This window comes from Heterodontus francisci, chromosome 8 (genome assembly GCF_036365525.1).
Source record: "Heterodontus francisci isolate sHetFra1 chromosome 8, sHetFra1.hap1, whole genome shotgun sequence".
NCBI lineage: Eukaryota > Metazoa > Chordata > Chondrichthyes > Heterodontiformes > Heterodontidae > Heterodontus > Heterodontus francisci.
Genome location: NC_090378.1, coordinates 56,966,246 through 56,978,519, shown reverse-complemented (window position 1 = coordinate 56,978,519; position 12,274 = coordinate 56,966,246). Strand labels below are relative to the sequence as shown.

At 41.1% G+C, this 12,274-nt stretch overlaps 1 protein-coding gene across 1 annotated transcript; it reads left to right on the top strand.

Moving 5' to 3' along the window:
- Window positions 1–233: 233 nt before the first annotated feature.
- foxe3 (forkhead box E3) lies at window positions 234–1,466 on the top strand. Its single transcript, XM_068036424.1, has one exon. It carries the CDS (start codon window positions 234–236, stop codon window positions 1,464–1,466), a length of 1,233 nt encoding a protein of 410 aa, XP_067892525.1.
- Window positions 1,467–12,274: the final 10,808 nt, after the last annotated feature.

The window sequence follows — 12,274 nt, the reverse complement described above, 5'->3', positions numbered from 1 at the left end:
ATTTTAAGCGTAAAGTGGGATTGTTATTGTCTACCTATTTGGAGACATTTTGGGAAAGGTGGGTGGGCATGCTAATTAAAAGCTTTGACACAATGAGGGCAAATAGGGTGGCGCCAGACTTCCTTTTGCTCTGACATATAAGTCAGGTGGCGTCAGTTCAGCACCTGATCCCGGCCTTCCTAACAGCAAACCTACACCAGACTGTGAACAGGGCAGATCACAGGCTGAAGTTTATGAATCTGGCCGATATTTCGTACTTTACTGGCATGTGCACCATGACTGCAGAGTCCCAGCAGTCGCCCAGCGAAGCTTCCTCTGCTTCGAGCCCGCTGGATAGCTCCGCGGACGTGTCATTGGAGCCCCCTGGAAAAGAGGAGGTGATGGTCAAATCCGAGCCCAGAGGTAACACACCGATCGCGGAGAGAGATGACGAGAACGTTGGAGATATTGAGGGACTAATACCAACTTCTGGGGGTAGAAGGAGGAAGCGTCCAATCCAGCGTGGTAAACCCCCTTATAGTTATATCGCACTGATCGCCATGGCCATTGCCAACTCACCAGAAAGGAAGCTTACCCTTGGAGGTATTTACAAGTTTATAATGGACCGGTTCCCATTCTATAGGGAAAATTCCAAGAAGTGGCAAAACTCTATTCGACACAACTTAACTCTCAATGATTGTTTTGTCAAGATTCCTCGCGAGCCTGGCCGCCCTGGGAAGGGCAACTATTGGACGCTGGATCCCGCAGCTGAAGATATGTTCGATAACGGGAGCTTTTTACGCCGGCGAAAACGTTTCAAGCGATCAGACATCACCACCTACCCAGGCTACATGCAAAACTCCAGCGCCTTCACTCCAACCCCAGCTGGGAGACCTTCCTATCCCAATACACTCTATCCAAGCGTGGGCTCAGGCTACAGTCCTCAGGTCCATACTGCTACTCACCACCCGGCTATGCTGCATCATTATCAGACCTCAGCAGTGAGCCAGGCTCAGCATCGGATGTTCAGTATTGACAATCTCATCAGCCAACAGTCTGTTCTGCAGGCCTCATCGGGGATTGATTTGAACTCTCACGTAAACGGGGAACTAGGACAGATGGCCAGTTGTTCTGTTGGCGGGGCTGATGCTTCAAATTTTCAGTCACAGTCCATAAGTCCCAATGGGATGGGGGCCATGTTGAACAGGTCTTCCAACAGCGTGACTTCGAATATGGCCTATTCCTATTCCACGTCCCCTCCCCATTTACCTATGTCCCAGGCCAGCTACTCGCCCAATAACACCCAGATGTATTGTCCTTCAAATAGGCTCGCCTTACCGTCCATGAGAGCAAACTCCTGCTCCGATCACACTGACCAGCTTTTGGGTTTATCTAACCATCAGGTGAATGGACTTACACAGTTCAATGGCAATACTTCCTACATGAGGCAAACAAATTATGCGCCTGGACTTGAAAGATTCATGTAGAATGTTTCCCTATTATGAGAGAAGCAGCAAAACAATGACATTCCTATGCCACAAAACAACTCAAGGTTAGCTCTTTTACATATTTATACCGAACTACACTGCCAAAGCTCTTTGTCTTTCTATCCTTACTGTAATTATATTGTATGGTTGTATTTTCACACTAGAATTTCGCATTTCTGGTTCATCACTGTAAGAATGTAAATTTCAGTACAAACAGGATTTATTCTGTCCGTGGAGGATATACATCTGTCACAATTTGTCAGCAGGTAATAATTGTCTGGTTAAAGGTAATCAATATTTCGTTTCCTTTCAGAATTGAAAAGAACCAGTTTAACCGCATACTATTTGATACTTTTTGTATGTATTTCGGGGAGAAAATATTTATCAATTAGTTTGTGTAATAGTTGCTTTAGATGCAAACTTTCTGATTTTGTTCTTATCGGAAACGACGAAGAAAATAAATATTGGATTTTTACGCTAAAAGGAATTGTCGTTCTTTTTTGGAAACATGTCCACAAATAAACGAATAGAAGTATGTGGCAATCCGTTTTGTGAACCTAGGTCCGTTAGAAAGTTAGATTTGCAAAGAAATGAAAAGTAGCGCAGCTGCTCTGCATTTCTGCTTTTATTGTCTGGAGATTGCATTTTTAAAAGCCCATACCAATGAGGCAATGAGTAATATGGAATTTAAAATGGCGTGTTTGTATGTGTGTGCGTTTACAAATTGAACTTGGATATATCTGAAACTAATAAGAAATGGAATGAGAGAAGAAATAAAAGTGGAATTACACGAGTTTTTCTAAAATACTCAATTTAAAAGTAACGGAAATATGTCTCACGGGTAATATTGACGATTTTATCCGAAACTCGTTCCTTTTCATGAGAACAGTATATTTGAATGCTACATTTGAGAGACCTTCTGGGTACTGCTCATTCTTGTTAAATCTGGAATTTGCTCTACAAAAATAGTTGGAAAGGATGTACACAGGAGTAGCCCGCTGGTCAAATTCGGCATAGGTCCAACGTGGCAATTGTTTTTTCCAATTACACGCAAGATAACACATACGAACATACGAATTCGGAGCAGGCGCAGGCCACTCGGCCCCTCACGCCTGCGCCGCCATTCAATAAGATCATGGTTAATGTAAAACTGTCATAGTTTAAAATGTTCTGAGATTGCGTTGAGATAAAAAGATTTCGCCCGAGCATCCCAACAACTTGCACTACATGATGTTTGTGAACAGGGATATTTAACACACTAGACTGTTGTGTCTGGGGCTCCGCTCCGTTGTTCAAATGGAAACCCTGCATCTGGTAAAATCCAGGGTATAGAAGAGTTTTAATATATTATTAAAATAATAACATGTAGAATATGAAACTAAAACCTTTGAATATAATGCAGACACAAGCGGCAAACGAACTTAATTTTACAGTCTCGGTATTGGACGGTCTAACGTTGGTGAAAGAAGATTAGATAATCCTGGAAAAGCATATTAGAAATATTGTCGTTCGTTTAACAATTTTAATATAAGTCTATAAAAACGAGAAACTGCACCTACAGGCATATTTGGCACATGTGTAATCTTTCTCATTCATTCCCGGGATGTGCATATAGGACTTTTCATTCTATGGACCCGTATTAAAAAGAAATTCTACTTTCATTTCTCAAATTCTCGATCAATCTGGCAGCACAAAGACTTAGTAAAATCATGAGGCTCTAACACTTTTATTTTGTCGAGGTATGAAATACAAACAGGTTGAATAAAAATCATAGGCGATGCTGTTGTCCTTTTCTTAATGGTTGCATGTTTCACTCTTGATTTTAAAGACATCGAATGAGTTACAATTATATTGTTAAATTCGATTAACTAAAGAAGCAGTTGGCGGCACGTAAAAGGTCATTCCATACTTTTCGGATCTCTGTTCTATCCATCGCCGTTATATATTGTCACAGGCCATTTATAATCCGGCTGATTGATGAGTATTGAGACCATTCGTTTCCTTCAGTGAAGAGGCAGAACCCGGGTGCGTTTTTGGAAGTTTCCTGCAGTTTATTCCCCAGTAACTGCTCTCAGTTCTGGTTTCACCTCAAGTGGTTGTGGAGCCAGAAGCGCTCAGGATGTCTGACAGAGGCTTTTGTATCACTGATCGCCATCTCCAGCTGGTATTATTGACCATGTTTGCTGTTCTGCACACACCGACAGACACAGCAGTCACGTTGACAGACTTTCTTACGCAAGCACATTCTCAAACCTTATAAGCCTTATAAAAGTGGAAATGTTTGAGGAGATTTTACGGATCATTTTTGTTCCTCTAAGTGAATATTTAATATAAATATGAATATATTATGAAACGAGGCTTTAAATAAATAACATCTGTCGCTTTCTTACCAAACTGTAAGCACTACTTCTGAAAATAGGTTCGCTTAAACTTTTATTTTTGTACATTTTAAATTAAACAGCAATACTTGTGACATGTGAGGGAAAAAGAACCCAAGCAAAAATATAAATAAGAAAGATAACTAAAAAGGTCAGCATCGTATTGCACAAAGCACGGCAGCGATAATGGTAACACTGTCAAGTTTAGGCAGCAGTCGGAGACGAGTATTTATCAACTGTTCGTATATTCACGCTGTAAATTTAGAGCGCGTGAGGAGTGATTTTGCTTCATATCCATACTGCACTTATAGTAGAAATGTAGCCTGAATCTGGAGTTAGCACTGAAGCTGACACCTGGTCTAAAAGTAAGACTCCGCGCACTTGGGTACTCAGTTGTTGTCTTTAACTCAATATTTGCACGCCATTAATTGGACGCATGCTCAGAGTTTCGCTTCTTGGGCAATTAATTTCTAATGTTCGAAAAATACAGGGAGAGACAGAAGTGGCCACTTTGTTCCAACTTTTAAAATACTTCAAATTAAGTTTTGAAAGTTGCCATCTGGATAAATTGACAGCTTGGCCCCTTTAAAAATGTTTTCTTTACACTGGCCTGGCGTCCGACAGTGAACTTGAAGGACTCTGCGACAGCTACTTGGAGGGCGTCTCAATCACCTTAGTGTGCTTTGACATCAGATCGGAAACCCGCCCCGGAGTTAGGCTGCCAGTTTTTGTGTTAATGCCTCCAACACCAGGTTCAGGTGAAAGTGGCAGTGCAACTCTACCCTGAAGTATGAGCAAAATTAAGCAAATCAACAGGAATATCAAAATGTAACCTAAGGCAAAAGTTGTTGTGGTGAGAATTCTGACAAGAATTAAGTCAAGGTAAACGCTTACAATGCCCATCAAGATTACCACTAGCAGCGGTGGTGGGTCCAGGATAGTAAATCAAGGGATTTGCACTAGGACAGGTCTGGAGCCGAATTTTCAGGATTCCATACGATCAAACCAACAAGAGGGAAGTATATGTGAGACAGTCAAATGGATTTATAGCTGGGAGAATTAAAAAAGATAAAGATGGACCATAATATGTGGTGGGCAGGATAAGACATCGACTGGACAGAGTGGACAGCTTCCCCTTACACAAAAGGATGGGAAGGCAAAAAAAAAAGACTCCGCTCTCCGCTCATCAAGCCTGGTTATTTTCTAATTCGTAATTTTCACTTAATACGAATGCGTTTGTGGGTTGGTATCCTTCCATCTATGAAAGATGATAGACACGCAGCAAACAATCCATTTAGGTGGAATGTCTTCTCTTGGTGCACCTTTGCTGATGGCTGTGAATGTCTTTAGTACAAGTTAAATGATGTACACATGCCAGTTCGTCACTATTTTTTCATATGTTTTTAATTGCTGCAGAGCTGAATAACTGAAATATGCACTTAGTTCGAGGGCGACTCCAAGCCGGATATTGGAGAAGCTCGGGGTTCACCGAGTCAGTCAGTTGCAGGGCTCAAAGCCTTCTAGTGGAAACCTTAAGCATAAACGTGCACAATGCTGACTTGATTGTTTGTAAGCAGCGGACAGATGACAAACTATCATACAAAGACACAAGCAAGCACAAATGCACATCTAAAAAATCCAGACTACATTTTTCAAGGTTGACTACACAAAGTATTGAACTAGTAGTACTTTAACACTCTGGCTGTACGCGCTTGCCCCACACCAACTGAACTTTGTGGGCCAGGCGAGCCCAAGCTTCAGCAATGATTGTGGTTTTGCTCAGCATGAACACGGCTCGCTTACCTTGGCCAGGCCGCCTCCAGATACCACAGTGGGAGCTTGGTAGTTTACACCGACATCTAAACCGCTTGGGCACCAGTCCGTTAACCGAATGCTACGTTTAACCTTGATGGTAGCAACAGCTGTATTTGTTTAAAGGCCACTAACACGTATTTCTATGTAAATCTGACGTAAAGTTTCTAAAATGTTTAGTCAGTGTCCGGATTCATACAATTAATTTAAAAGCAAAATACTGCGGCTGCTGGAAATCTGAAATAAAAACAAGAAGTGCTGGAACCACTCAGCAGGTCTGGCAGCATCTGTGAAAAGAGAAGCAGAGTGAACGTTTCGGAAGAAGGGTCACTGACCCGAAACGTTCACTCTGCTTCTCTTTTCACAGATGTTGCCAGATCTGCTGAGTGGTTCCAGCATTTCTTGTTCATACAATAAATGATTGTCTTTCCATCTCATTCCTAGTGCGGAGGCACTAACTTTATGCTTTACCTGAAAACGCTGCTCCACGATTCCTGACTTTATTGCTGCTCTGACATCCTGAGCATATACAGAACAGTTCGCAGCATCTCACCAACACGAACTAAATCTGATGCTTTTATTTCTGTACAAAACGAAGTTAGATGCAAAGGAAAGGTTCCATACCATTTGTTGTTTTGCACCAATAGTGACTACGTTGTACATGATACTCCGGAGAGGAAATCTTGCGGAATGCTGTACAATTAGTGAATTATCGTTGCAAAATATATGCTTCCTTGAAGTAGTGACCTTTGGACTTTAGCCATTATCCTAACGATTAGCTGAAAATCCATTGCTGCATGGCGCAAACTATGAAATAATGGTTCAAGAATTCCTCTGGCCCTTTAGGGAAGGAAATCTGCCATCCTTACAGTCTGGCCTCCATGTGACTCCAGGCCCACACTAATGTGGTTGACTCTTAACTGCCCTCTGAAATGGCCTAGCAAGCCACTCAGTTGTAGACGGCTCACCACCACCTGTCAAGGGCAATTAGGGATTGGCATTAAATGCTGACCTGGCCAGCAATGCTCACATCCGAAGAACAAATATAAAAGATTGGAGCAAGACGGTAAATCCATTGGAAAAGATTTTCACTGTTGGATATCTCTAGTAGAATGGCCAATATGTTAATTTAAGAACATTTACTTAGATTCATTAGAAATGGGTGAAAGAGGAATTTGTTCTGAAGATTTCCAATATCACTACACATAAAGATCAGAATAATTCTTAGCCCAATATCATGATTTAGAACCCAAGAGCTGCAACCTTGCTTAGAGTCATAAAGTTATACAGCACAGAAACAGGCTCTTCGGCCCATCGTGTCTGTGCCAGCCATCAAGCACCTAACTATTCTAGTCCCATTTTCCAGCACTTGGCCCGTAGCCTTGTATGCTATGGCTTTTCAAGTGCTTAGAGTCATAGAGTCATTGTGTAAATCTCACCTGGATTCTGCCTCAGTTTGAATATTAGTGAATTATGAAAGGCTTAAAATGATAATGTTCTTTCTCAGTAGGATGGAAAATTGCAGAATCTCATAAAAAGGGTATAAGAAAGATTTAGTTTCTTCCAGTGAAAACAATATCATTTATAAGAATACATCCCTTTTAAGTAGCATAAGCATTATGTTTTCCCCTTGAAGGTACATTTAAAATCTATCTTTAGTGTCACTGCCAAGTGGTTCCCACTTCCAAGCAACATTAAATACGTGCATACTCAGTCACTGCACAACAAAATGAATCTTCAGATCTGATTGTCTGGTGATTTTAGTGTAAATGAAGTCTTCTGCCGTTTGGACAGCTAAATATAGAGTTTAGTGAGCCAAGGAGAAAGCAATTATGAACATTGGAAAAAAAAAATCCACAATTGATTTTTGGCTTTGTGATGAAATTTGAACTAATTTTAAAAGTTAGAAAATAATCAACTACACTGACATGTATCATGCTGTTATGATGCCCACATTGCCAACATCAAAAGAACCCCAGCAAAGTCAGAGCAGTTTTTGGAGTTGTGTTCATGTATGAGGCTTCCAAACTTAAAGAAAACTTGGGAAAAGCCATCAGCCCCACTGAAGCTCATGTTTCTCGTACACAAACTCTCCTAAGTTTCAGCTACATTTTGAATGTCCTTAATAGTTTTGTTGTTACTACTCTGGCAGATTATTGTAAACACTCTTCCAACAAAAATACTCTTAGTAATATATATTTTTCACTAATTTAAATTTATGCTGTTCGGCTATACTTTCAGGTGTTATTGTGAAGTGATATTCTCCATTTGCCTTAATTGATATGTTATCTACCTTGATGACAGCCCCTTAACTGCTTTCTTTACTGTACTGCAAAATTTGAATTTCTCAAATACAGTTGTCTTTCCTTTCTCACTTTTGAAATGTAATACATATTTACTAATACTCTGGTCCGAGGTGGGTTATCTGGAGTTCATGTTAGAAAATGGAAAGGGACAGATCAAAAGTTGGAAATGGAGATACAGCTTCAACCTTTCCTTAGCATTGCTAAATCCTTAACCTTTCCAAGTCAGCACATTGGCAAGTGCCGCCACATGATGTAGTTTCAAAATAATTTTACATTTATCTTGCCAGTTGTTAACAATAATTAATCAATATTTAATTAAATCATTAATTAATCACGGTGTCAGGCCAAACTGAATGTAATCAAAGCCATATATAAATGCAGACATTGTGGAGGTAATGTTTTATCTTCACTGCACGGGCAGTAATTTAGAGGAGAGGATCCATTATAAAATCTGTCTGATTTTCATTCCATTTTCTGTCATGCGCAGAATTGGCAATATGTTTTGCTCTTTCTCACCTATTGTATATAACAGGATTTCACTTTAGCAAGCATGAGATTTGTGGGAATCAAATTAGATTTTTCCTTATGAAGAATAAACAAATGGATGACAGTTACAAATGTTTATATTTCATTTTTCTTTTAGGTATTCACAGTCAGGGAAGTCCATGTTTATTCTCCTTGTGGGCCATTTAGGTACAAAGAGGTCCTAAGGAAATTTAGGAACAACATCTTGTGTGACCGTGTGCATTATATCACCTTGTCCTCAACTCCTCCACAACATTTAACACAGTTGAGAATGCCATTCTTTTCTAATAAATCTTTTTTGTTGTTTAGTTTTGTTGGACTGGCTTGCATCTTTTCATTTTTATCTTGTTGAAAGTAGCATGCACACCTCTCATATTGTCTTGTCTACCTCCCCCTGCATTGTCACCTCCAAAGTACCCAATGATCTATTCTTGGCTTCCTTCTCTTCCTCATTTACATATTGCGCCATGGAAAAGATTATCCACTAACTAGGGGCTAGCCTTAGACGTGTACGAATGGCATCTAGCTCTATCTATCTATCAACCACTCAAACCACTGACGGCCTCTCTGCTGTCAGATTGATTGTCCAACATCCAACTTTCTGCAGCTCTGTATTGGGAAGACTGAGATTATTATCTTCAGCATCCACTGCAAACTCTATTCCATTCCTCTCTTTGACCACTGTCTCAGGTTTAACCAGACCATTCACAATCTTGGTGTCATGTTTGACCCTGAGCTGAACTCCACTTACTTCTACCTTCTCAATATTGCCTACCTCTACCCATACCTCAGTCTTTTGCTGCTGACATCCTTATACGTGCCTTTGTCATAGTCCATGCTCTCATTACTGGCTTCTCCACCACCATCTATAATCTCCAACTTGTCCAACTCTGCTACACATAAGCTGTCACACACTAAGGTCAATGCACCTATCACCCCTGTTCTCATTGATCTACTTTGGTTTAGTGTTCTACAATGTATCAAATTTAAAAACCGCATCCTTGATTTTAAAACCCTGAATGGTCTTACCTCTATCCCTGCAATCGCCTACAGCCCTCAATTCCCTCTTCTCTGCACATTTTCTTCTCTGATGTTGGCCTTTTGTGTGGCTCCCCTCCCTTCACCCAAACATTGGTGGCAGCCTTCTACTCTCTTTAAATTTCCCTTCTTGAACCTCTGTGTCTCTTCACCTTCTTCAAAAAGCCTTCTTAAAACTCTCCTCTTTAACCAAGCTTTCAGCCACTCCTCCTGATCGCTGTCTCTCCTTTGGTTTGGTTTCCATTTTCTACATACCATAGTGAAGTGTCTTGTGATATTCTTTATATCAAATCTAGCATGCATATCCCACACAGATGGAAAGATTAATGAGGAAGTGCTGGAAATGGCTGGAGAAAAGAGGAAATTATTGCATAGCATCAAAGAGAGAAAGATACAATATTTTGATAACATATTAGAGTAGAAGGTAGACAGAGACAATTAATGGCAGGAAAGATGGATAGAAAAAGTAGAGAGGGAAGCAGAGGACAAAATAGATGATGGATGTAATGGATCGGATGCAGTTGACCTATCTGGAATGTGTAATAGCAATGCAGGTCAGACAGAGATGGAGATCCATGGCAGTCAACCTTCCGGGAAGCAAATGACACCAATGAATGAATGAATGAGAATATAAATGCAAGTTGTTATTTTTTATTGTACTTTGAAGTCACATATAGACTGAATCCTGTGCTGTGATTTCACTCAAAATTGTGTGGGATTGCGCTGAATAATGAGGAAAAATGTGGATAATGAGGCTTACTGCTGCCTCACTGTACTGACCAGGATTTCACTCCCCCCCCCCTCTCCATCCCTGGTAATTTCTGGCTGCCCACCCTCCCCATTGTGACCTCCTTTCCCTCTAGTCTTGCCCCTAACACTTATCTGTTGAAGACCCCAGTCACAGGACTTCAGCGTGACAGCTGGTCTAATCTTTGGGATGCTTCTGCGTCTTTAAAGTTGCGGTCAGGTCTCTGCTGAAGCAACATCAGTATTTCCTAGTCACACTGATAGGCTTCCTTTTGGTGGCAGGACATCTGCCAGGACCATGCCATGCATCCATAATGAGCCGTGACCCATGGAAATGTATTCAGTTTGCAATGGATTCAGAGGGACTGATGGAAGCTCAGCACTACTGGAAGTCCACCCCAAAGAGGATAGTCCTGGCCATAAAGTTTAAGTCATGTTCTATATGTGTTGCATAAATCTTAATTTTCCGGTACAAACCAATTCTGGGCGTTCTAATTTAAGGTTTATGTACCAACAAGGCAACAGTGCTGAGATAAAAGCAAAATACTGCAGATGCTGGAAATCTGAAATAAAAACAGAAAGTGCTGGAAATACTCAGCAGGTCAGGCAGCATCTGTGGAGAGACAAGCAGAGTTAACATTTCAGGTCTGTGACCTTTCAACAGTGCTGAGAACAGCTTTTGTGAAGCTCTAGGTTAAAAATTTGCATGACAAATAAGAAATACAAATGCATTCAAGACTGATTTGCCAGGTCTGGGGTGGGAGGATGGTGGGGGAGCTGAGGGAGAGGAGGGGTTGAGGGGGAAAGAGGTGGGGTAGCGGTTAGGGAACCTGTGCCCTATAGATTATAGCTTGCAAACTGATATGCATCACTTAACAAGAAAAAGGGGTATACAGTCTGTGAAGTTTGGTGATTCGGCTGGCTTCTAGCTGAATTCTGTGGTCCTGAGGCTTTTAGCTTGAAGAGATAGATGACTAATTTGGTGCATCTCTGGTGCGATGCGAATGATTTCCTCCAAAGGGGTTTCTGATTATAGCTGGAGTATGGTGGTCGGTCAGCAGGCAGGGTTCACAACTTGCAAGCTGGAACAGAGAGAGAGAGAGAGAGGAGGAACCCTCACTTGGGTCTGCAGGTATCACAGTCCAGATGCTTCTCAACCTGCTGCAGAGAAACACCAGTTTAAACCACAGATTGGGAGGGGGGGCTGGGGCTTGTCACATGATAGTCACCCAGTGATTCAAGCATGGTAGTTAGTAGTGTATTTAATCACACTAAAGAGAACAAGCAGTTCCATTAAACTTCCTGGGTCTTGGTTCTTGCTGGGATGAGGAAACATTTTGTCTCCACCTCACAGGCCCTGCAATGCAAATTAGATGTTGCAAATTAGGTGGCCATCTTAAGCTGTGAGCAAAGTCATCTTTTATTTGCTACTTTTTAAATTTCTTTAAAATATATAAATTCAGATCTCCAGCCAGTGGATTAAAGAAAATTATCATTCAACAAAGCACATTGGCGTGGCACCCCCACACCACGTGAAATGAAATGTGATGACAGGAGAATTTCATTATGAGGTCGCAAAAAAAAGAAACTACACACACACTCATTCTCAAACACTCACTTATCACTCTCACACTGTCATAGCCAGGCTCTGGTTTAGTTTTTTTTCTCCGGGATGATTCTGTGCTGAGATAGACTCTAGATAAGAACAGAGGAACATAAGTGCAAGAGTAGGCCATTCAGCCCATCGAGCCTGCCCCACTATTCAATACAATCATGGCTGATCATCCACTTCAATGCCTTTTTCCCACATTATCCTCAAATCCCCTTATGTCATTGGTATTTAGAAATCTGTCAATCTGTGCTTAAACATACTCAATGACTGAGCTTCCACAGCCCTCGAGGGTAGTGAATTCCAAAGATTCACAACCCTCTGAGTAAAGAAATGTCTCCTCATCGCTGTCTTCAGTGGCATCCCCCTTATTTTGAAATTGTGTTCCCCAGT